Raw genomic sequence first — 27,185 nt, forward strand, 5'->3', positions numbered from 1 at the left:
TTCCTTTGTAGTAAGGGCAAACATTGAGCCCCCCCCCCCCCAAAAAAAACACATGGTATTTCTCCTGATTTCTGTCAAGAATCGAAAGACTATACGAGACAAATAAAGGTCAATAACATGAATAATACTTTGTGAAATGGTATAGAATGAAGTGGGATTGTATGAGATACTGACAGCTTGAGAGACAAGAAAAGACTATCCATACAGCAGAACACAGCAGAGGAGCAGAATGAAGTTTAAGGATTAATTTGATATAATCAGGATAGCAAGGCGTAGGAGCGGCTGGCAGTAAATGAAGCAAGGGGTAAAATGGCGATGTACGTCTGCATTAACTCTACAATGTCTCAACAATATTTTCACCGCTTTATCTCACAATTAGACAACCTTTTCCATGTGGAAATTGAAGTTTGTAACCTTATGCTCCTGCATAAAGAAAACATCAGTATTTTTAGTTCCCAAGGACACAGGTTTTTCCTTATGTCTCACTGACAGCAATGTTATTATATGAGAGCAAGCTGGTAGTTCAGAATTATGTATTATAATTTCTATTTAATTCTGAGAAAAATCTTTATTCTCTTTAAACTTTTCATAATTTAATAATCATTCAATACACTCAATATCAGTTGTTGTTTTTTTTAGGCAACATCAGCACTGCACAACACCAACACTATCCATTTCCAGTCAGATGATGCCATTAATCAGGTGGTTCTCCCCAGCACTCCTCCTCCGACTCAGTTCATGGACAGCCATGATTATGGAAACGCTAAAGCCAGCGGGCAGGAGCAATCTTTGGGTTCAGTTCCAGAGGAGGAAGAAGAATCTGACTGGTCAGAGATGGGAGAAGAGATCCCACAATTTATACTGACGGGACTGGGCAGAAATCAAGTGTGGAGACACCAGGAAGGAGACATGGACGGGGATAGTGAGTCAGGAGGTGAGGAAACCTTCAGACTGCACTCTGCACGAACGCCTCAGATACCTCATCTCCAATTTACCATCCACAGTGAGATTTTACCCGCTCTGCAAACCAATACTTGCCCACCTGGCTTCGCGAATCTGTCTGAGGCCATGACAGTGGAGAGCAGTTACAGGATCACCTCAAGTCCAACCCTTTGCTCTTCAATTCTGATCCGATCAGCCAGCCTGGAGGAAATTCCCCACCATCACATGCTGAAAGAGCTGAGAGGAACAGAGGCCATGATGGACCTCCACCACCCGAGCCGTGAGGATTTAGATGATGAGATAATTCATCACTGGAGAACAAGCAGCGACATGGGGGCGGATATTGGGAGTGCAATGGAGAGCAGCCTGGTCAGCCTGCAGTCAGCTGAGCAGATGCTCAACCATTTCATCTGTGAATCACAGATGAGGGAAAATGAGGCAACAGCTCAGAGCAGGGCGGATGAGGTGCATGGATGGACGGGAGAAATAGCAGATGAGGTGTTGAAAGGAGAGCGAACAAAGCTTTGACATTGTTGACAGTTGTGAACGAAAATCATGAAATAAAATTGATCTTTGCTAGGGAGGCAATGAGAGCTTCATTTCTGTGGCTCACTGACTTTCTGGAGAGGTGTAAATAGGTCATTATCAGGCTTCAGCAGAGCTTACTGATGAGCTGACCGTTTGAATCAGGTGTGTTTGAGCAGAGAAACATCTTAAACATGCAGGAAAGTGGCTCCTAGGACCAGGCGTGAGAAACCCTGCACTATTAGAATTGTTTATTTAATGGTGACATGTAAATGTGTAGTTTTCTTCAATATATTTATTGTTCTTTCCTCTCCTTAGAAAACCAGTACTTAGTACATTGTTGTTGTTTTTTTTTGCTTTATTGGACATACTCATATAACTTCTCATCTATGTAGTAAAGACAATAATGCAATTTAGAATGAGTCAAAAACATACAGAAAGTGTTAAAAGGCAAAATCCTTAGACTATGAGAAATGCAGAAAAGACCTGCAAGTTTGCAATAAAGTGATTTTTGCGGATGCAAACCCTGGTGTACAGACCCTGAGTGTCACTGCTGATATATACAATTTGTAAATCCATCTGTGTAATAGCTTTAATTACAATATATGTATATGTAAAAGTATTGTGCTGTATTTCTTTTGATGTTAGCATTGTTTCAACCTGCTAAATGTGAATGTTTGCAAATGAAGCAGATCTACTTGCTTGTGTAAATGTGACCCATGTAATCTGTCCATATAAACTTCTAATAAAGCAAACAAGGAGGCAAAAGTCATCTGTTTCATTTTGGATCAACTCTACAATCTAATTTAGATTGGAGCCACATTACAGTATCTTATGTAGTATGTTATATGACAAATAGAGACTTGTCAATGGACAGGGCACATTCATTTTGAAATAAAGTTCTTTTTTTTATTCTATCCTTATTCAAACCAAATGCTCCAGTGACAATTTGAATGCACTGATCAGCCATAATACTGAAACCAGATATCAGTTTTAATATTGTGACTATAGATTGTTGCGGAAATTCTCTGGGCACAGTTTGGGCACACCTTTCCATTTACTTGCATGAGGAAGTGTGTCCAAACTTTTGACTGGTGCATATGCATACAATGTGCAGATAGAGCAGGGTTTCTCACTCCCGATCCTGTGGAGCCACTGCATGTTTTAGGTGTTTCCCTGCTCCACAAACCTGATTCAAATAAATAGGTCGTTATCAGGCTTCATCAGAGCTTACTGACGAGCTGACCACTTGAATCAGGGAAACATCTAAAACACGCAGGACAGTGGCTCCACAGGACCAGGAGTGAGAAACCCTGGTATAGAGTGTACAGTTTGAGGCACAAGTAACTATGAAAAGAGAAATGAAATGCACAGGTCCAGTATTGTAGTGAATGTAAAATCAGTATCACATACTGTCCAATGGCAACCACATTTAATATAACATCATTCATTATAGTTTAGTTGAGGGGTTCAGGACACAATTGTCCTATGCTGAAATAAGCAAATAGTCAATGAAATGAAAATCTTGGTTTCCTAGATTGAAACTTTAAGATTGAAAAATGAATATGAAACTGGAAAAAGAAAGAAATGACCCAAAACAATGTTGAAATTAAATAAAATTTGTCAGACAACATAAAAAACATTCTGTTACTTAACTGTCCTGATTGGGTATAAAAACCTCTGCTACTATATTTATTTCTGGCCACAAAATACTGTTTTGACAAAATACTATTTTGAGGCCACTAAATACTAATTTTGTGGCCACAAAATACTTTTATGAGGCCACTAAATACTATTTTGTGGCCCCAAAATACTATTTTGAGGCCACTAAATACTTTTATGAGGCCACGAAATACTTTTATGAGGCCATGAAATACTCTTTTGAGGCCACTAAATACTCTCTTGAGGCCACTAAATACTTTTATGAGGCCATGAAATACTCTTTTGAGGCCACTAAATACTATTTTGAGGCCATTAAATACTTTTATGAGGCCACGAAATACTCTTTTGAGGCCACAAAATACTTTTATGAGGCCACTAAATACTATTTTGAGGCCACAAAATACTTTTATGAGGCCACGAAATACTATTTTGAGGCCACTAAATACTTTTATGAGGCCACGAAATACTCTTTTGAGGCCATTAAATACTTTTATGAGGCCACTAAATACTATTTTAAGGCTACTAAATACTTTTATGTATGTCCTCCCTTCAATATTAATATAAATGAGAGTATACATTTGATGTTGTGTCATGAGGATATGTGCTCCTGCGCACAACAAATGCAATATACATAAATATCTCCCTGTCAGGATCGATTTGGTTTGTCATCTATGTCCCTCCTCATGACTGATGGGTGCTGAGCTGACAATGGCCTGGATTCACAGGCCGGTTTAATAGGATAGGTAGGTATTAGAGGTAAGACACTGCCCGCATTCAGGTTTCGCCAAATCCAGTGTGCCAAATCCACTGTGTGGCACACTGTGGGCGGTACACAGTGGTCGGTGGAGATAACTGGACATTTTTTCGACACTTTCTTGGACGACAAATAAGGTAAAGTTTGACGCTCTCACAGCTGTTTAGTTTGAGATGCCAGGGATATTATGTTTTAGGAGTAAGTCGTAAATTTTCAAAACTTTTATTATCAGGGTGTTATTTATTACTTTTGTTATTTTTGCTACACATTTATTTGCCACAGTCTTAGTAGTATTTCAGTTTTGTCATCTCCATCTCTGTGTACCTCACCTCTGCCGCTCTCTCGCAGACAAATCACAGCACCGTCCCTCGTTGCCTTGTCGATCCTCTTCCCCTCTTCCCCTGGTGAGACTCGAAGGCCCTCGCTGCAACCATGGTGGTGATGAAGATGAAGTTCCCCTTTCAGAAAAGGGTGAAACTGGCCCAGGGACTGTGGCTCCTCTCCTGGTGTGCCACAGTGGCCGGGGCCATGACCTTCACTTTGGGATGCATCCTTAAGATTGAGCTCCACAGAAGAGGAGAGGTACTTAAAAAAAAAATAATAATAATTATATTAGAACTTTGAAGCTTAGTTTATTCCTCCAGAACAGGGTTTCTCACTCCTGAGCAACTATCCTGCATGTTTAAGATGTTTCCCTGCTCAAACACACCTGATTCAAATGGTCAGCTCGTCAGTGAGCTCTGCTGAAGCCTGATAACGACCCATGTATTTGAATCAGGTGTGTTGGAGCAGGGAAAACACCAGCACTGTGGCTCCACAGGACCAGGAGTGAGAAACCCTGCTCCAGAGCTTTGCTGTTATTTGCTGTTTTAACATTTGAATAATGAAATTGAAATGCCTCAAATTACTGTTAAATTTTACAAATTGCTGACATCACTATACTATACTGTACTGTACTTAACTAGTTTATTATCCCTCCAAAGCTTTGCTGTTGTTTACCTTTTTAACATTTCAATTACCATGAAATTGTAATTTTTAAATTACTGTTAAATTTAAAAATGGCTATATTATGCAATACCATATATATTATACTATGCTATGCTTTGCTATGCCATACTATACTATACTATACTATACTATACTATACTATACTATACTATTCTATGCTATACTATGCTATGCTATGCTATACTATACTATACTATACCATACTATGCTATGCTATGCTATGCTATGCTATACCATACTACACTATACTATACTATACTATACTATACTATACTATACTATACCACACTATACTATACTATACTATGCTATGATATTCTATACTATACCGTACCATACTATACTATACCATACTATACTATGCTATGCTATGCTATGCTATGCTATGCTATGCTATACGATACTATACTATACCATACTGTACTATGCTGTACTACAATACAATACAATACAATACAATACAATACAATACTATGCCATACTATACTATACTATACTATACTATACAATACAATACAATACAATACTATACTATACTATACAATACTACACTATACCTTACTACACTTTACTATACAATACTATACTATATTGTACTATACTATACTATACTATACTGTACTGTACTAGCATGATTCTAAACTCAGAATTCAGAATTGTGTTGTAAATAATGTATATTTAGGAACAACATGTAATTACACAGATGAACAAGAATAACACAGAACACAACTATACAACACCAAATGTACCTTCAAAGAAAATGGGAATCTTTCAAGGACAAAATAATAAATAGATTCTAATACCTGAGGCTAGCCTTTGCACAACAGCCACTTTGATGTGCTTTAGTGTGGGAAGCACATGTGTTACTGATCATATTAACAATGACTCAGTCCATGCAAAGTGGGAAAACAAACCAGCATACATCCTGAAAATGACAACGCTAAACAGACCTCGACCATCCTTCATTTGATTATTTACACCTGTGATTTTCCTACTGTGGCCTGTTAAAATGGCCGCCGTGAAAAGGGCACAGACGACCGTGTCCCACTTTGGATCCTGAGTCATCATTTAACAAAGCAGGATCTGTCCGTCTTAATCATCCTCATCCTGATCCACATGTTTGAAGGCTGAAGACATCACAACTTTGCACAAGCAACAAAACAACAAGGTTTTTTAGTTTATTTGGATGTTGCCATGGACTTTTTTTTTTTAACAGTTTTTGTGCCAAGAAGCGTCTTAAATTAGTGTTTACACACTTTCACCCTAACACATGCACATACATGTATGCACCAAAATAAACAACTGTAAATGTCATCTAGTCAAGTGTGACTTCCCTGAGTTCAGACTTGTACAAAAATCGGCTGCATAAATAAGAGAAAGCAAAAACATTTAAGAAGATGTTGGGTCAACAAACTCTCATAACCAGTTACAGAAGAAGAACTTGTAAACACATTGGAATTCCCATTAAACACAACTAATGTGTTGTGTTACCAAAAATGGGAATATTGTGATTGGATAGAGAGATTTTATTAATTTTACAAGACAAAAAAATTACAAGACAGCAACAAGACAATGATTTATACAAATATAATATACATAGATAATGGAACAAATATGTAACATGTGTAATAAGTTACTTTTTCTGCTTTCCTCACCAATTGTATTTAAACAACACATTTAAGCCCTCACAATTTCGATTTGCAACAGACTAACATGAAATGCATTAGTGACTGGTTGCAAACCTAAAAAAGAAAATATATACAAAACAGACCAATAAAGCATATTTCAAGGTTTTAAATAATGTTTAAAGGTGCATTATGTAATAAATCTAAAGCAACTGATCATAAAATCCTCCTAATATGTCACAGAGACTCAGGAATAATGTTCATATAACAAACTGAACTCACCAACAACAACAGTACAGACAAAATATTTGCATTAAAAAAAATATTTTGCAGACTGCAAATCATGTTTATGTTTTGGAATCATGTTTTGGCATGTGGCGCCACCTACCGCCGTCTACCAATTATTGCAGTCAGTAGAGTCTCAGCTGCCGAGCAACCACGGGTTGCCAGTTGCGTCAGAAAACCAAACCTAAAAGACCTTGGTATTTTGAATTTCAATGTAGTAACTGTTTTTGACCACATTCTTACATATGGCACCTTTAATTTATATATGTAAATAAAACACTGTATTTCCATTGAAGAATCAAAAAAAAATGATAAAAATATCAATATCAGAGAAATGAACGTATTGATGAATGAAAATCAAAATATGTTTCCTTCCCAAACAATAAAGTATATTCCTGTGTGACTTATTTCCAGGTGATGGAAAACACAGACATACATATTGTACCCAACACCCTGATGATAGTTGGCCTGGCCTCCTTGGGAATCAACTACTTTGCGTCAAAGATCTGTCAGGATGCGTTGGAAGCCGGGCGATTCCCTCGCTGGAAGAACTTCCTGAAGCCCTTCTTTGCCATCTCTTGTTTCTTCACTGTCCTCATGCTGCTGGCTGTCATCATGAGCTACGCCATGAAGGGCACGCTGGAGTCGTCTCTGAAGGCTGGTTTGAAGAACGGCATCCGCTTCTACAAGGACACGGACACGCCAGGCCGCTGCTTCCAGAAACAGAATATCGATCACCTGCAGATGGAGTTTCAGTGTTGTGGTAACAATGACTTCAGGGACTGGTTTGAGGTCCAGTGGATCAGCAACCGCTACCTGGATTTCAGCTCAAAGGATGTGAAAGAGTAAGTATATGGAAAATAATGTGCATTAGTGAATATCAATGGTATAAAAGCACATCTTGGTGCAGTAAAATCTATATCAGATACATATCCTGTTTCCTTATAGCCGCATCAAGAGCAACGTGGATGGTCGATACTTGGTAGACGGTGTCCCATTCAGCTGCTGCAACCCCAGCTCCCCACGGCCATGCATCCAGTATCAACTCACCAACAACTCGGCTCACTATAACTACGACTACCAGACGGAGGAGCTCAACATCTACCTCCGAGGCTGCAGAGAAGCACTGGTCCACTACTATATGGGTCTGATGAACACCATTGGAGCCGGAGTCCTGTCAGTTTTTATCTTACAGGTAAACGATGACATGAATCACAGTGGTCCAACTATTTATTTATTTATTTATTTATTTATTTATTTATTTATTTATTTATTTATTTAACCCTTATTTAACCAGATAAAACAGATCATTGAGATCAAGACCTAACAGTTACAAAACATACTTTGAAATATAAAAGTACAATTAAATAGACAAATAAAGTGCATGGATTCCCATTGTTGGTCTTTTAAGATAGAGTGGAAAGCTCCCAGTGATATAAATGTTGATCATTTTAGTGCAGTTTAGAGGGTATTCCAAGTAGAGGGGGCAGAGAAACTGAAAGCTTTTTTTCCCATTTCGGTCCGAACATGGGGAGCAGACAGGTAGAAAAAGTAATTGGACCATAAAGCATAATGGCTTTTTGTTCTCTGAAAAAAAAAGTGCATAAATAAGCAGGAACCAAGCCAAGAAGGTAGTTATAAACCAGAGTGATCCAGTGGGTGCAGCGTCTTACATTCAAGGAAGGCAATATGACTTCATGGCACATTTTAAACTGTTGCATGTTTTAGATGTTTCCCTGATCAAACACAACATACAAGGTTCTTCGGCTTGTCCTCATAGGAGAACCCTTTTTGGCTCCAGTTAGAACCTTTTTATCAAGTTTCCACCTGGAACCCTTTTAGAGGGTTCCACCAAGAACCCTTTTTAAACCCTTTATTCGGGAAAGGGCTTTTAAAGGGTTCTCTGGATCAAAATGGTTCTTACTGGAACCATTGGTGTTACCAAGAACCCTTGAAAAACCCTTTCATCTCACCTCATTTCCAGAAAATATCGATCAACCCTTGATTATTTATTCATGCAGTATCTACTGATCACCGCATTTGTTTGCCCGTCCTTGTGAATCATTACTGTTATGACTGCTGTTCTCTGTCTAACACCCCCATGTCTACCTCCATCCCCCTCAAGGCTTCTGTGCTGGTCAGCTTGCGGTTCCTGCAGACCGCCATGGAGGCAGTGGCGGGGAAGGAAAACACAGAAATCGAGACAGAAGGGTACCTCCTGGAGAAAAGCGTGAAAGACACCGTCATGGAGTACCTCAACCCCGTGCTGAAGTTCTTCATGCTTACAAACCAGGTGGAGGAGGGCACTCCCGGAGCAGCAGCTCCAGCCACTGCTTGAAAACCAGACGCAATGAACACACACCTGTGAATCATTTTCACACAGAGAGGGTTATCGATGAAAGACCATTTAAATTTGCAGAAGGAGACGTGACACCGATTTCTATGAATCTCACAGAATCAGGAAAGCATTTCCCTCCATCCTGCCCTTTCAAATTGAATAACCAGTACCTTCTCTGTTAAACACATTCTGTATAATGTGTATAATAGTGTATAATAAAGATACATTAGCTCATGTAAACCCATTTCTGCTGTTTGTAAGATACATGACACACCACCCATTCATTTATTCTTTTATTATTTTTACATTATATATTGTTGTATTTGTTGCACAAATACGCCGTAGAGAGCCATGATGCACAATGCTCTGCTCTGCAACAGGATTATGAAATAATATAAATAAAGATTGAAGATTGCCTAATGGAGTGGAGTCAATTCCTCCTTCATTTGCTCAGGTAAAAACACTACATGCAGACATTATAATGCATACACACTTCATAATAATAGATCCCCCATGATGCTACTTTCTCCCTGCTTCTCTTCTGCTTGCCAGCGAGAGGAATAGGATTAAGAGGATTGATTCATCTGTGTCGATAATGCGATGAAAGCCATTAAGTGTGTCCTCTGTTCTGATCACTCACCTTCGTTAAGGCTGCTAATCCAATTTGTTAATACTCAGCCTGCTGCCCTTGCAGTTAGACACCTGCGTCAGATGGATCTAAGATTCAGGTACTGACGTTGTTTTATAGTCTGCTTACAAAAACCTTTTTCTATGGTGAATTTACACAAACAACAAGTGCATAATTGATCCCCGTTCATCAGGACTCAGGAGAGCTCATCCTGTGAATCTATTTGTAATGGCTACCCATGTGAAAATCTTAATTAAAATGTCCTTTTGAAAACAGGGCTGTGGTGCTGTGACTTTCTTGGGCTGAACAGAATCACAAATGTGGGGTTAGACTCACATTTATTAATAATAAAGGCTTCCAATTAATTGTTATTGTAAAAAAAAAAAAAGCTTTAGAGGTTACTATTGGTGTATTATGTGTTATATTCATATGGTGGCAGCTATAAACCACTATATTCCCCTGAATACTTCACAAATAACACAATACCGGACCTACATTAAGGCAGAATCTTGCAATAGTTTCTGAAAAGTATTGTACTACTTTTTTTTGTTTTATTAATTGATGGATATTTTTTTTGTATTTGCTCTAATTAGATAACATGGTTTATGTGTGGCAGAAGCAAACTCATGTTTGTGATTGGATGTGTTGTAAAAAATAAAGACAAATTTGATTTCCAATTGGTTTGGTTCATTTGCTTTACAAAACACACAGAGAGCATTTTGGCAAAACTATTAAATTGTGTTGATTTAATGAATTGTATTAATTATGTTTCAATGCATTTACAGCCAGAGGATTATTGCTCCTATTCTATGCATAATAGTTAATACATTGACAGTTTGATGTATGTATATTAAAACAATGAATAAACAAACAGACAAATAAAAACTGTATAAGGTCATTAATGAGTGCCTTGCACAGCAGCTATTTTGGCATGCTTTCGTCAATGTCAAAATGCCTGCCATGCAAAAGACACATTAAAACAATAAATATTATATATATATTTTATTAATGATATCAGAATGATTAATAAGATGTGATTGGTATTATTTTATTTATATTGTATTATATTTACTATTAATATGATATGTAAATAAGTGTAAACAATAAAACAGTTTGCCGACTACGCCTGCAGGTGGCAGCAATGTAACATAGTGGATGCAAACTTCCGGGAAACTCCAAAGAAGAAGACAGGGAAGTAGCAGCAGCGGGATAACAGTCGTTAGCTAATGTGTTTAGCTCCAGTGTTTACAACATTACTGGGATCGTATCCAGGATAAAGGAGTACAGGAGAGGACGCTTACGGGAAGTGGCGGGTAGGTGGATGGACAACTGCGACATTTTTGCTCCATCACTCTCCATTTTACAGGATCTGTATGCGGCAGTTTAACTGTAAACTAAAAAAAAAAGCTAGCTTACTAACCCAAAAGGGTAGGTCACCAAACTGTTATCAAGGGATGACTGAACTGTTTTTATATGGCGGAAAGTGTCGTAGCAGTGTCACTTCGTTTGTAGCTAACATGGTCGCCTTCCCAGGCTTTATGCTAAATGTCGCTTTGGCTTGGTGGTGTTGAGCTATTTCCATGTAATATTCCAGCTATTGTTTAAGAATGTGTAGACAAACCAGTTCTAACTGAGAGGCTAGCACACGGGCCTTTATGTCGCAATTTCTTTACATGTAATACCTCTCATTGGTGCTATCGTGTATATGCTAAAAGTCACTGTAAAATCATAAATATAAAGAGGAATGAGAAACAGTGAAATGCTGAACAGTGTGTTCACTTCAACAGGGTGAGGTCAGGATTGGTCGACTGGGATTTTTCTGACTGTACAGGATCATTTTCCAGTCTATTACCGCATGATGGCACTCGTGCACAGTGACATCTTTGCCAAATTACACTGATTACTTGTTGAGTGAAGCACAGTTAAAGAAAATGGATGCCAAAAAGACAACACATGCACTGTTATCCTGTTATCAATCTACCTTGGCCACTCTGCCTGGTTAGTCAGTTAGTAGTTGGTAGTAGATAGATGCTTTTGTTTTGTGTAGAGATTGGCCAATTTTAATCAGTGATTTTACATGTTTTAATAATAGAATCTTCCATTTCTAACTAATACATCTGATGATAAGTTTACACATTTTTGTTTTGTTTTCAGAGAGTAAATGTATGCCCATGAATGTGCTAAAACTGCCTGTTGTCATGTATTAAATATTTATAATAATAATACTGTTTGTGTTCATGTGTCATTCAAATTTGCTAATTGTCTTTCAGTGCAGAGATGGATGGAGATGACTGCAGTTTTCCTCCAGATTTATCGGATGACCACTCGCAAAGAGGAAGTGTTGCTTCGTCTGCAACACTTTCCCGAGGTATGACGCAGTAAATGATTACGGAACTCAACAATAATAAAACTACCCTTCTGTGTTTTCTGTTCTGTACTTTTTAGTGTTAATCAAATAACTTTAATGCGATGATGCTTGGCTACTTATCCTTTGTTATGATATTTATCTTTTGTCAATAAAGTCCACTTGTGGTTGTTCACACAGCTCAAGATGTACTCGTATACCTGTTTGGAGAAAGCGCAGTCCACTTGACCATAGAAGGGCTTGGCAGTGTTAATGTGCAGGAGCTGGGACGCAGTGTTCGTGACGCTCTTCATATTCCTGAGTCTGTACAGGACACTTTTGCCTTCTGGTTATGTTCTCCACTGCTTGGTGAGCGCCTCCTCCCTCACACTCTCTACACTCATTAATGCTACAGCTCTTCATCTGGTCAGATGATAAGTATACACTGATGTTATGACAAAGTTCATATATATAAATAGTTGTTGACATGATGCCACTGTCAAGTATTACATGATATGAATACAGTAGCCAAAATGGCACTGTCCACTTGCCTGGAATGAGAAGTGGTATAAAAACAAAGCTTTAATTGCTAATCCTCTTCCCCGTATTCCTCAGAATTGCAGTTAAAGGTGAGGCATCAACCATACAAACTGTGTCGGCAGTGGCAGGACCTGTTATATCGCTTCACTGAGGCCTCAGAAGAGGACATTTCACAAGGTGAGAGTTTGGTCACAAATATTGATTTGGTGATATATCGTCATCCACGCAATACAATAATCGATATGTCGGTGCAAATATCGATATTTTAATTAACAAATTAAGGCGCTCTAAAGTAAACGTTCCCAGCCAGTTTCACTCACCGGGTATCGCTACTTGATGTCTCCTCACAGTGGCACTGCTCAGATTAGTTAGGAAAACTTGGGTGAACGTTACTTGGCCAAAGAGAAGGGAGTTTATGTTGTAAATAAATAGAGAAATCCTGCGCTTGTGATATATTGCTATATGATTGTCTTGTAATATATTGATTATCACAGAATCATTGTATCGTGGACCAAGTGGTGTATTAGAAAAGTGCACCATTACTTCTGCCTAAAATTCATTGTCAGATAAAAAACAATGGACATTTGGAGACATTTTTGACACGATATGGCAGGGTTTCTCACTCCTGGTCCTGGGGAGCCACTGCTCCAACACACCTGATTCAAATAAATGGGTCGTTATCAGGCTTCAGGAGAGCTTACTGACTAGCTGACCATTTGAATCAGGTGTGTTTGAGCAGGGAAACTCCCCAGGACCAGGAGTGAGAAACCCTGCTATATGGGCTGATTAGTTGAGGAAATTAGCAGAATACAGATAGCAGCCATTAATCTCAGATCAGATGTATGTGTGAATGCATTATTACACATGTGACCAATCTTCAACATAGTTTAATAATAGTATTTATAATAATATAATCATCATGAAGAATTTTTATCACATTATTTATGTTTTAAATAACATTCACCAATTCAAAATTAGTATTACATGCGGCAAAACTGGCAGTGACAAAAGTAAGAAATGTTATATTATGGGTCGTGCTTGTCCCCTTTTAAAAAGTGGGTCCCTACATAAAAAAGTTTGGAAAGCACTGTAATATTATGTAGTATTATGAAGGAAAACTAAAATAACTATCACACAGTGGACTTTTGGTGAAGTGTAATTTGTGGTGTTATTACCTCATTACTTTGTCAGTCAATGTTGATGAACCCACACTCGCTCACAATGTGATTTTCATCCTTTGATGTTAAAGAACTGATGACGCAGCAATAACTTAACCACAAATTTTTAAGAAAAAAAAAAGAATAAAAGTCATAAATACAATGCATAATGATTTGATGTTGTTTTTGTGTAGTAAGTACTGGTGAAGTCTACCACCCACAATGTCGGAAATATGAGCCAGAGCAGAGTTGATGTTAGCCCCCACGTCTGTGTTTCCATGTCTCCGTGTACCCTCACTCCTCCACTCTGAGTGATGAGAATGGTATGAAAATATCATCTCACACTGACGCATCATTTTCTGCTGCTTTTTCCTCAGATGAGCCGTTTCTCCAATACAGACGGAATGTGTTTTATCCTAAATCTAAAGAGCTGCAGGTACTAATTCTTCAATCATAAATGACGGAATTATAGAGACAATTTATTCCACCACGTAATGGTTTGATTTTAATAAAACTACTGACTTTTAAAGTTAAAAATAATGAAGATTCGGGGTTATTATCTGAAAGCCATCAGATACGGGGCAAACATGGCTTATGACTGAAAGGTTGCAGGCTGAAGTCCCTGCCATGTCATAAGTGTACATGGTTTGTAAATTCAATACATTTTAACATATTTAAACAAAATCTATAAGTCAGATATTTGGCCTAAACCTTTATTGCTTGGTTAATTGTTGTCTCTTTGTCACTCCTGGCCAGATCGATGATGAGGTAGTGCTGAAACTTCTCTATGAGGAGGCCAAGAACAACATCCTCACAGGTCGTTACCCCTGTGATCCCGAGCACTGGATGAGTCTTGGAGCCTTGTCTCTTGCTCTGGATGAGGGAACTGGCCTGGACAGCCAACAGTTTACTTCTACTGTAAGGTAAGGTAGAGATGTTGGTGAATTTGCATTCTTTTTATACATTTACAATGAGAAAAGATGAGCGATAAGCAAGAGGGGCAAACTACAGAAACAGCACACATTTTTCTTTGCCGTTTTCAAAAAGTTCCCTGTAAACACGGCATTGTTTCAGGAAATATCTCCGTCCACACGGAACTCCCTGAAACAACTCAAAGCGCTGTAGTACTTGACAGCACTGTAACATTACACCAAACACAGAGAAGAAGACTTACACACGTATATAATAACAGAGACAATGAATCAAGCTTTTAAAAGCATTGTAACTTTCTGAAGTACCCATCCAAGAGGTAAACCTTTTCATATCTGCTTATGAAACCGGAACATATTGATTTTCTACTTCAGTTTTCATGCAAAAGTGGGTGGCTGTGGCTTAGTAGGATCAGAAGATTGGCGTTCGACCCCCCGGCTCCACCAATCCATAATGCCGAAGCGTGGGCAAGACAAAGTAATCACAACCAAACACATTCATGAGGGTCATATGGTTGATTTCACATTTTCAAGTACTTCAGCACAACAATTGATGAACATCCAGGGTCAACTGTCTTTTCGGATTTGTTGGTTATGATCATATTGTGCGGTCGCAGTAATTTGCAGTTGCTTGCTGTGTCAGGTGCATGAATGTTGATTTTGACATTTTTGATTGAGAACAAGGGGCTGGTAATTACACAGCAGACACTTGACGAGGCCCACTGTATAATTAGTGACGTCACTGATCTTATTTTAGATACTTGTGACATACGTTAATGGCTGCTCACAGTCAGTGGTTACAGATAAGGATAGAAAAAAAAGAGCATTGTGAAACAGAGAGTTGGTCACCAATGTAATCCTACAAAGTATTGTTTATTTGTTTGATGAGATAATTATTGAATTGATAAAAAGAAATAGTTCTACTCCAGTGACTACTTCATTTATGATGCATCTATTATCACACGGTGGCAGCAAGCATTTAGAAAGTGGACTTCATGTGTGTTTGCAGAAGTGATGGAATTAAGGAGGTTTCTTGAATGCATCTTAAAGCTGCTCCTCTAAACTCAACACGCTGTAGATCCCGCAGCTCCATGGAATGTACATCAGACACAATCTTGAGCTAGTTCTAACTGAAACCATCCTCATGTTACAATTTTATTACTTGCTGTCTTTAATAAGTCTTGTTCTGTATTACTTGTCTTACCTTTGAGGACGACTCTCATCTGTTTGCTTTAAGTATTTCAATAGTGTCTGTGGTTTTTATCTCTCAAAATCACTTATGAATGCATATAAAGAGCTCATACTGGGATAATGCAAAACTGAAATTAATTTCTTTGCTTTTCTAGTACAAAGAAAGCAACATAATAAAACCATTTCTAAATTCAGTTTTACATGACAATATTAATAGAGGAAATAATTGGTAATTACAACCCTGAAATAAGCATCGAAGAAGGAAACAATAGAGTTCGTGCTATTTGAAATTTGCAATCTTACAAGTGAAGAATGCAAATGCACACACACGAGTCTGGTATATTTAAACATCTGGTTGTTCGTCATGAAGAGAGAGCAACAATAGCTAAAGACAACATGAACATATGAGGACAATTTATTATTTATTATAATTTGAATATAATACAGCTAAGATGTGTTACATGTGTAAAGCAAATGTCTAATTTCTGCTTTCCACAGAGAGAAGAAGCTGTCCTCGTATTTGCCTGCACATGTCGTCATGGGGAGTGGAGGATTGCTCTCCACTCTGAGAGGGAAGTCGAGTCGTCACGCAGGGCTGGAGCAGAACCTGTTGGCGGAGTACAGAAAGATCGGCACATCTGCTGGAAGCCCCGCTGAGCCCACACAACTCCTACACCAGTACCTCAACACATGTCACTCTCTGCCTTATTATGGGTACGCATTTGTGTAATGAGGCATTTATGCTTCGTTTAAAAAAGCAAATGAGTACAAAAATATGAAAGTTCCCTGTTCAGACCTGGTATTAACTTCAGTCCTCAGCGAGCCAAATTCATGCAACTAGGACATCTGGCGTTAAATTGCATCCTGGCTTTGTCTCCTGTAACCACAGTTCTGGCTTCCATTGCTTTTTATTTAAATACAGTGATGTCATTACTTTGCAGGAAATAGATGTCACCTGTCGGTGAAGACAGTATTCTCATTTCTTTGCTCCATATACCAAAGAAATTATTAAAACAGAGTAATTTTAGTTTAGTCAAGCGATTAATCGAAAAATAATCCAGAGATTAATAAATTATTACTCAACTTGCGCTGCTGTAACATCATCAGATCGGTCAGATGGATGTCAATATTGGATCTGAACAGAGGCGAAGATAACTTTATCTTATCTTCAAGTAGCAGCCATTCATTCCCATCATGTTCATGTTTCACTCTGCACAAACAGGTGCGGTTTCTTTGTCGGGGAGATTGACAAACCAGTGCAGGGGATCCTCCAAAGGGGAAGGCGCAAATCTGTCAATGTCGGGATTTGCCTAGAGGGAGTTTATGTAATGGATGTCAAAGAAAAGGTGAGCCTCTGGAGTTTTTGTGGTCGACAGCTGTCAGCATAGTTGGATAATCCTTATCTGCAATGCCTCTTGTGCTGATTTCTCAACATTGTACATGGTTTTTTTTTTCAGCACGTGCTGCTCGGCCTACGTTTCAGTGAGCTCTCGTGGGACCACAGTTATCCTGAAGAGGAGGGCGACTCGCACATTCTGTGGCTGGAGTTTGATGGAGAGGAAGATGGTACTCCGGTCAACAAGTTGCTTAAGATTTACTCGAAACAAGTAAGAAAAAGGTTGTAAAATTACATTATTTCAATGTGATGTTTATTTACACATCTGTGGTAGACTTAAACCCCCCCCCAGATTTTATTTTAGACAACTTGTGTTGTAGTGATTGGCTTTTTTTTCCACCTTCACCTTTTGTTTGCTGTAATTTGAGCACCAGTTTAAGATCAGAGGCTGACTGATGCAGCCCTTTTATGCGTGTCTCACTTCTGCAAGCAGAGACTATATGCAGCCATCCCTAGAGAGCATCCTCCGTCTGATGTTTTTCCACAGCTATAAGATCAGGTGCAGCCACTGTTATTATATTCTTCTGAGAGGAGCATCACACTCATACTCATTTGTTTGAAACGTATGTCAACCTGGCTCAGTAATGGCTGGGGAAAAAAAGACAGAGTCAACAGATGGTGAAGCGATGTTATTTAACAGATAGAAAATGCCATATATAATCACATCATGTCCTAATCACAGGCTGGTGTATGACCTTTCATCACTAATGGACCATCAAAAGCAAAGTACAGCTGTTTATTACCTCTCCCTCTAATGATCCAATCCACTCCAAACCAGTTTATTTCGCACAGTTAAAACCACACAGTTGACCAAAGTGCTGTGCAGTAATTATCCAAAACACACACAAACGGCACGCACCACACATTCAAAGTATGAAACCAAACGAACTTATTGATTTGTGTGTGTCCCCCCCACACTCAGGCAGAGCTCATGAGCGGCTTCATTGAGTTCTGTGTCGAGCTGAAGTCTACGTCTGAGGGAGGAGCTGCGGCTGAAGCGGACGGTGACGCGAGTCCTTCACAGCAGCCTACCGGACAAGATGGCGGCAGAAAGAACGGGCGTGGAAGGAGACGTGGGATGCTGCACAGGCAAAACAGTGTTGTGTGCAGCCGGGTCCATACGCTGAACACCATCAGCTATGTGGACAATGGTGAGGCTAATGTAACATAATCGATCATAATATCCCTGTGAATGGGTCAGTTGGAGACATTTTTTAACATCTGTCCATGCTTGTCTTTCAGGGAAAGAAATCAAACGCTTGAAACCGAAAAGAGCCGCGTCCTTCTTCACCCGACAGGCGTCCGCAGCACCTACATACTCGGCCGTGCAAGTGACGGAGAGTCTGGAGCAGGGTTAAGCTCGCCCTTCTGCCCCGTTCCTCTCTTAAGACCAAACGTGAACATTTTTACACTGAGATTTAAACAAAAGACTTGACACATTTAAGTGATAATATATGAACATGCAGAGGACCAAGTGAGGGATCGAAGTGTGTTCGAGACGATATTTATCTTTTGAAGTTTTGTATATTAGGAGAGTGCGGCAATGTGAAAAGCAAAAATGATCTGTTAACAGCTATGCTTCCAATTTCAAACTGATAAACTGAAAGAAAACGTCCTCTGAGCGCCGTTCGATTGACCTGCTTCCTTCATAAGTCTGAGACGAGCTTTAGAGAACTCCTCAGATGATGACTGTATGACCTTTTCAAACCTTTCCGCAGTACTTTTTACCAATATGACACAAAAAAATGTTAACCTCAAATGAGTTGAACCATTACATTACCTCTTTTTCTTCAAATATACAATATCCCTTATATCATATAACAACTTCCTCAGAACTCTTATAGTTATAACAAAACTCTTCGAAGTCATCATGACAGACACTTTCAGGGCATGATCAAAAGGGCGTGTTCCCACTATTCTGCTTTTCTAAACTGCCAGTGCCTTGTTCTCTCGAAACGGGGGAAACCACTTTTAAAAACCTGCTGGTAGAAACGTTAAGCGCTTGGTGTTACCGATCATAAACGGTCCGTATGGATGCACATTGGCTGTGTTGTGGAAGTTTCTTGTAAGTACATGTATTTCAGATTGTACATAAAATGGTAAAGATGCAACTGTGAATGGGATAAAATAGGCGTTTTGATATCAAAATGTTTAATGAACCGATATGTTACCCCGGATTGGTCTGATACTGGCCAATATACTTAAATGTAAAAAATCCAAACATTGAAAATAAAAGTGGAATCTGATGCAATCCATAAATCCTAAATATAGCGTAAGTGCTTCACCAAAGACAGCTGAACAATATTGGTATTTACTGTATGTATTGCTCTTTGGGGAGGTTTATTTCTTTGTACAAACTAAAAAAAAAAACTCAAAAACGAGCCAAATATTTATGTTGGTTAGAAAAAACTAACTAACTAAAAATGAAAGTAGAAAAGAAATGCAGGTCTGCATTTAACTTGGTCAGTAAAACCGATGCAGGCATACTTGTGCAACCTCTGACATGAGAGAGACTCCTTCCTGTTTTTCTGTTATCATGCATACAGAGAAATCCAACCTGCAAACGTAATCGTCAAGTTTCGGTTAACTTTTTAAAATGTCATGGTAGCGATATTTCATGTAGAAATATTTACTTATGTTGAGGTAAATTCTGAGATATTTTGTTTTTTTTACTGGACAGTTACTGGTTGGTGCACACTGCACACACAAACTGAACAATAACTTTCAACTTTGACGTTAAACTCTGTTTTGAACACCAAAGCAAGCCTGTCTTACGTGCTGAAACATGGTTTACTACCTTAACTTGCCAGAGTCAGATTCCCTCCAGGTGTATCTGTGAACTTAACCCCCCAATCCTGATTCAGTGACGTTCATTCAACGAACACGGGTCACCTCACTCACTGGCCATAACAGATACTATACGTTGCAGATATGGTGGATCACTTACTCTTCCTGATTCTCCTGAGCATGAAAAGCAGAATGTTCACACATTTCAATCAGCTACTGTTTGTACCTTAACTGCAGCACTACAATATATAGCTGCTCTGTACACACTATGCATGTCACATTATAGAATAGGCATTCCGACTTAACTACACATCATGTGATCCTGCACTATTAATACTAATACACTGTTTTTAAATCTTTTACATCTGCAGATGGTTTTGTATTTGTTTGTTAGCTTTTATGAAAGACTATTTTTACTTTTACTTTTCATATACGTGTCAGTGTTTGTATGAAAGAATGAAGAAATAGGTCATTTAAAGCATTGTTGTTCTTTCGAGCAGTCACTTTGCAGAAACATAAAGTGCCTTTTTGTTTATACTAGTTTTGGTGCTTGGAAACCAGGAAGTCTGGTATTTGTATTTTCCATCCTTATGACTAGACATTGCATTTCACCTCTTTTAGCTGATGTGACTATACTGGCAAAGTGGAGATGTACAACTGGGCTGCTGTTGAACAGTGAATGGTGGTTTCTTCATTAACATATAACTTAAATATTTTTTAAATAAACATGCAAAGTGGTCCTGTTTCTCAGAGAATATCTGTTGGGATGTGTGTTCACTCGTCCACTACCTATACCTGAAGTGTACTGAATCCATATTTATTTTAATCAAGACTTGTTTGTGTGATTTTTATTCTGCATCGATATTTTACCACATGTCCTGTTCAGATTAACAGACCTGCAGTATTATTTGAACTGGATACATTTATCAAGGCTTGGATCAATGTTTTGGAGTAATAATATAATATAAAAATGATAGAATGTGGAGGGATGTAACCTATATAACATTGGTAATTCATTTTTTAATTAAAATGAATCAAACTATTTTCAGTTCCTTGGCTATAATCTCATTTCAACTATATTCCCATGTAACAGTATTGTCCAATGATTGCAATATATTTTATTTTATATACATATGTATATAATATGTATGTATATATATATATATATACATACATACTTATACGTATATATATATACAATTTTATATATATATTTTATATTTTTTGCCAATTTTTGAGTCTTTGACCAATAAATAATATAAACTGTATCTAGGTCAAAAGTACTATGTTGGTTACGTCATCGACTAGCGACTCTGTTGGCTGCGCGCGCTCATTGATGACGTAACACTGGCTAGGCTACATACACCCGGAAACGGGAAGGAATTCGAGTCTGTCTCCTCTGCTTTTGGACAGAAATATGACGGTTTTTCTGTACTGGTTATGAACATTTCTGTAAATATAAGCAAATATCTAAGCTACACTGTTACCAGTCAGTTTTGAGGAAGGCGTCGCAGTGTTTAGGGAAGCGGTTGATAGTGTTTTTCTGCCAGCTGGACGCCTGTCTTCTGTTTATCGTCGTTTTCTTAGCTTAACGATGGAGTCGAATATGGACGATGAGGTGGTGTCAGGGGACCCGAGCAGGAGGCGCAAGGTGCACGGCTTACTGAAGATGTACTACGGGCTGAACGAGGAAGGAAAAGACCCTCAGGAGCCGGAGTCCCTGGATCCCTGCGACATTAACGGGCCTCATTTTGATCCCGAGCACTATCTCAATAAGGTGAGAGAGCGTTCATGACCCGTGTTTACTCCTCTGTGTGCTGTTGCTATCACTGTAAGTATGATGCTGCTAAAGTTTCAGCCCCATGACTACATAATCATCATGTTACTGTATAGATACACACGTGAATGGCATTACTGTAATAAGAAAGCTAGGGGGTGATATTGAAATGAATGAATGAAAGAAAGAAAATGAATGGCACTACTGGATTTTATTTATAGATGAATAGTGTTCATAGTGTATTCATATCAAATACAATATATACACCCATACAGTATATCTGTGATGGACTCATCTACATTAGACCAACCAAGATCAAATAATCTAACATTACTTTTCTTACGATGTTACTCAAATTGCTTTTTCTAAAAATATCAAGTACGTATAACAGACACATTCAACTCACACGTAAAAGGGTGAATAAAGATCATTGATAATGGAAATCACTATAAAATATAAATAAACAAACACATTCACAAATAGAAATGCAGTTAAATGCTCATCAAAAAAGGGAATATGGACAGATGTTTCCAAAAGGAGCACAAACCTATTAATATTATTAATATACTATACAATACCTGCCTGAAATGATGCTCTTTTTGAGATTTCAGATTTTACATATGAAGGAATCGACAAAGATTTAAGTGAAATGTTAATGTAATCAGTTTAACTTACAGGGTCTGATCATTTGATGCTGCTTGGAACCTGTCACATAAATAACAGTTTGCATTTAGTTCCACATCTCCTCTGTGTGACATGACGTTACTCGTCTTCTGTTCAAACGCAGCTAAGAAGAGAGTGCTCTCTGGCAGAGCTGATGGACCAGGAGACCCTCATGGTGAAGCAGATTCGCTCTCTGGACAGTGATATGCAGACACTAGTGTACGAGAACTACAACAAGTTCATCTCAGCCACAGGTGAGATAACGCCTCGCCTACTGTCCAAGTTCTGTTATATCGTGAACGTTCGGTTAACCAAGCAGTCCTTTCTTGATTCCAGACACTATAAGGAAGATGAAGAATGACTTCAAAAAGATGGAGGATGAAATGGACTGCCTGTCTGCTAACATGGCAGCAATCACAGAGTTTAGTGCTTCTATCAGCGGTACTCTTCAAGATCAGCATGCACAGATCACAAAACTCTCAGGTGAGACTTATAATCTTTTGGAGTCAAACACGGTGAGAGCGGCTTCATGAAAGTCACTTCTAATTGAATTTAATCGACTTGGCTTCACTCCAGGTGTTCACACTCTGTTGAGGAAGCTGCAGTTTTTGTTTGAACTGCCAGCGAGGTTGAATAAGTGTCTGGAGCTGCAGGCCTACGCTCAGGCAGTGAGTTCCCACCGCCGTGCCCGCTGCGTGCTGCAGCAGTACAGCCACCTGCCCTCCTTCAAGGGAATACAGGATGACTGTCACGCCATCATGGACAAGCTGGCACAGGAGCTTCGACAGAAGTTCAGGTGGGAAGCTTTGCATCTACAGTTCGGTTGATGTATATTTGGACAATTGGAAATCAAACAATCAAGAAGTGATTAAAATGTGAACGCTTTAATTTGAGGGATTTAACAAAAAAATCGCATTGAGCGCTTATAAGTATCTTTATATGAGCCTACTTTTTCATAGTCGCATGGCGATGCAAGATGGTGGGTTTCATTCACAAGCTAAAGCTGTTATTTATTATTCTGCCTTACAGCGTGCAGATTTTTTTCTCATAAAGAAATGCTATACTTGCTTTTTCAAAGTACTTTTTACACTACATTTATGTCTTTCTTTTCCTTCCTTTCTATGTTCTGTCTACATCAACTCTGTGTGCCCTTCTGTGTTGTGCTCGTAGGGACGGTGGAACGAGTGCTAAAGATTTATCACAGTGCGTGGAGCTGCTGTTACAGCTGGATGAGCCAGCGGAGGAGCTCTGCGATAAATTCCTGAGCCACGCACGATCTCGACTGGAGTCGGACCTTCAGGGCCTGGAAGCAGAGATAAGACAGTACCCTTCTGTCCCAGCAGTGAAGGATGCTCCTGCACACAGGTTGTCATCGACCGCAGGTGCTACATCTCCGACTCATAACTCACCGAGAACAAGTGCTCTACCCTCTCCCACCTCAAACACTGACATCTTGGAATTCATCGACAGAGGCTGCAATGAATTTGTCAGCAGCTTATGTTTAGTAATTACATCCTATCAGGAGCTTTTTATTAACCATGCTCAGACGGGAGAGCTGGCATCCAAAAATATCCCACAGATGGCAAATGGCAAGCTGCAAGCCTTTGTGGATGACCTGGCAGCTCGGTACTTCTCACTTGTGGAGCGGAGGATACAAGAGGAGAAAGGAGTCGGAGATAACTCCCTCTTGGTCCGCGCACTCGACCGCTTCCACCGCCGACTTCAGGCTGTCGCCAAACTGCTGCCAGGCTCTGCCGTGCCAAACAGAGGGACGGAGATTGTGGTACGTGCAGCAACGGAGCGAGTGAAGCAGTACCTCTCCGCGCTGCAGAGCTTCTACATGGACAGTTTGACAGACGTGAGGCAGGCTCTGGCGACACCGCGCCTCGCTGGTGCCTCAGTGACTGGAGGCGGAGCACATCACGGCGGGCCGGCCTCTGGTAGAGATGCACCGAACAGCCTGCCAGAGCTACTGTCGTCCCTGTCGGCCTCGATTCTCAACCAGATCAAGTCAGTGCTGGCTTCGGTGCATCTCTTTACGGCAAAAGACATTACTTTCTCCAACAAACCTTACTTCAAAGTGAATAATTTTGCAGATAAATTAGCATTTTCACAAGAAAACAGTTGGTAGCTGATGATGTACTTTACTTTAATCTTCTGTTTTGTTTCCTTCTTCTCCTTGCAGGGTGAATTCTGTAGTCAGGGTGTACGTGAGAGCCTGGTGGTGAACTTCATCAAGTTTGTGTGTCAGTCCTCTCGCCAGTTCTGCGAGAGCGCAGGAGACAAAGGCGGCTCGACTCCTCCAGCCCTCCTGTTACTGCTGTCTCGCCTCTGCTTGGACTATGAAACCTCGACCATCTCCTACATACTCACTCTCACAGATGAACAGTTCCTTGTGCAGGTGAATGACGTGTCGCTTTGTGTTGTAAAATAATTTTTTTCTTAGAAATAAATCCTCAAAAACAACCTCACAGATATTCCTCATTTTATACTTTCTCAGCACCACAGTCCTGTAACGCCGGTCACAACTTTATGTGCTGAAGCCAGGGAGGCGGCACAGAAACTTCTGAACCATTATGTCAAGGTAAGAATTCACTGCATAATTCACTGAGTTACTTATCTTCCTATGGGAAAATATAGATATAAGTGATGGAAAATACTTGCATACTGCATATAACCTCTTTCCAGAAATATGTAAATTTTATTCCAAAACAAAATCCAAAATGTCCAAACAGTGGAGAAAAATCAATTAATATTATTAATATTAATGTTATGTTTTCATCAGGTCTGACAAATTTCTCCAGGTACTCTGTATTCCTCCCACAGTCCAAAACCAGATTAGGTTAATCAGACATTTTAAACCGACCGTTGTGTGAATGTGAGAGTGAATGGTTGGTCGTCTTTGTATGTTGGCCCTATGACGGACTGGTGACCTGTCCAGGGCATCTGCCTTTGCCTTTTGTCAGCTGGGATTGGCGTCAGCTCCTCATGACCCTCATATGGGGGAGAAAGTGGTAGAAAATGAGTGAACATAGGAGACATTTTGTGATACGTGTAGCCTGGTACTCGTCCCTCAGAGAACATTAAATGACCAGCATTTCCCACCACGTGTCAAAAAGTGAAGATTTACCCTAAAACTGCAATATAATAATGTTGTATCAATATCTAGAAGGTCTTGTGGAGTCATGCAGCGCTTCCTTCCTCTCTTGTAAACGTTGTATGTCGTTTGTGCAGGTTCAGGGTCTGATCATCTCCCAGATGCTGAGAAAGAGTGTGGAAACACGAGACTGGGTGAACACCATCGAGCCACGGAATGTCCGTGCTGTGATGAAGAGAGTAGTCGAGGACACCACCTCGATTGATGTGCAGGTGAAACTTTGAATTAATCGCAACAAGTCTTCCAGTCCAGTCACTGCCTGTTTAGTGATCATCGTGTGCTCTTCTGTAGGTCGGGCTTTTGTATGAAGAAGGTGTGAGGAAAGCACACAGCAGTGACTCCAGCAAAAGGACATTCTCTGTCTATAGCAGCTCTAGGCAGCAAGCACGCTATGCTGCCAGCTACACCCCAAGGTATATAATCAATAAACAGAATGGTGTGTTGAATGTAATGATTCTGCTGTAAAAAATGTGTATGAAAAGCATACAAGCAGACACATGGCCAATTTGTATTACCATGGTTTGGCTGATAAGTCGATTTCAGTGATTTGACCTTTGTCTGCCTGCAGTGCTCCCATGGATACCAATCTACTTAGCAATATTCACAAGCTGTTTTCTGAGAGGATCGACATTTTCAGTTCAGTGGAGTTCAACAAGGTGAGTGTGCATCTGTCCTGTGGTGTTGAATCTTAATTTAGTCATTAAAACAAAATAAATCTCGGCTCTCCGTTGTCCCAGGTGTCTGTGATGACAGGAATCATAAAAATCAGTTTAAAGACCTTCCTGGAGTGTGTCCGCCTGCGCACCTTTGGTCGCTATGGTCTTCAGCAGATCCAGGTGGACTGCCACTACCTGCAGATGTACCTGTGGCGCTTTGTCTCCGACGAGAACCTGGTACACTTCCTTCTGGACGAGATTGTCGGCAGCTCCGCTCACCGCTGCCTGGATCCTGCTCCGATGGAGCAGAGCGTCATCGAAGTGATCTGTGAACGAGGTTAAATGTCAAGAAAACCAATTTAAATGGTTAAAGCTTAACTCTGAAATGTGTTCACGAAAAACACACTAACATACTGTTATTTATTGCAATCCCCCTTAACATCTGGATAGCCACAAATAAATAAAGATGCCTTGGGAGAAAGAAGAAAAAGTAGGATTTGGAGGAGCTTTCTTATCGAATGTCAAAGGCAAAACACGCAGAACACAATTTGTGAGGACCGATTTGTTGATACAGACTACATCAATGTCTCAATCTGTATGAAAACACTACACATCATCATAAACTGGACAGGCAGGCAGGTTGGTTTGTGTCAGGTACACTAATCAATCAGTCTTTTCTGTCCAAACCAAATGATTGTGCATGTTTATTACAGTATTGTGAGGGTTACATTCACAAGATTATTGACAACTTTATTTATTAATGGCTATCAGGGCATTTAAAAACAAAAATTACTATAGATTATAATGTGACAATTATGTTG

At 39.5% G+C, this 27,185-nt stretch overlaps 3 protein-coding genes across 3 annotated transcripts; all 3 read left to right on the forward strand.

Moving 5' to 3' along the window:
- Window positions 1-4,315: 4,315 nt before the first annotated feature.
- On the forward strand, window positions 4,316-9,139 carry rom1a (retinal outer segment membrane protein 1a; the record flags this gene model as incomplete). Its single annotated transcript, XM_083910003.1, has 4 exons — window positions 4,316-4,465; window positions 7,216-7,646; window positions 7,750-7,996; window positions 8,927-9,139. 4 exons carry the CDS (start codon window positions 4,316-4,318, stop codon window positions 9,137-9,139), a joined length of 1,041 nt encoding a protein of 346 aa, XP_083766129.1.
- A 1,816-nt stretch (window positions 9,140-10,955) lies between these two features.
- frmd8 (FERM domain containing 8) lies at window positions 10,956-20,975 on the forward strand. The gene is made up of 11 exons (XM_083910104.1): window positions 10,956-11,080; window positions 12,038-12,135; window positions 12,313-12,480; window positions 12,727-12,828; window positions 14,186-14,244; window positions 14,565-14,731; window positions 16,427-16,642; window positions 17,151-17,274; window positions 17,386-17,535; window positions 18,247-18,475; window positions 18,567-20,975. The coding sequence occupies exons 2-11, from the start codon at window positions 12,045-12,047 to the stop codon at window positions 18,680-18,682; spliced, it is 1,422 nt and encodes a 473-aa protein (XP_083766230.1). The 5' UTR covers window positions 10,956-11,080; window positions 12,038-12,044; the 3' UTR covers window positions 18,683-20,975.
- Window positions 20,976-21,705: 730 nt separating this feature from the next.
- vps51 (VPS51 subunit of GARP complex) lies at window positions 21,706-26,738 on the forward strand (the record flags this gene model as incomplete). Its single annotated transcript, XM_083905216.1, has 11 exons — window positions 21,706-21,888; window positions 22,676-22,805; window positions 22,888-23,034; window positions 23,128-23,347; window positions 23,722-24,631; window positions 24,737-24,952; window positions 25,052-25,135; window positions 25,786-25,920; window positions 26,000-26,121; window positions 26,277-26,364; window positions 26,446-26,738. The coding sequence occupies 11 exons, from the start codon at window positions 21,706-21,708 to the stop codon at window positions 26,704-26,706; spliced, it is 2,496 nt and encodes an 831-aa protein (XP_083761342.1). The 3' UTR covers window positions 26,707-26,738.
- Between the last annotated feature and the right edge of the window lie 447 nt (window positions 26,739-27,185).

Source organism: Microchirus variegatus, assembly GCF_963457635.1.
Source record: "Microchirus variegatus genome assembly, chromosome: 2".
Classification (NCBI taxonomy): Eukaryota; Metazoa; Chordata; class Actinopteri; order Pleuronectiformes; family Soleidae; genus Microchirus; species Microchirus variegatus.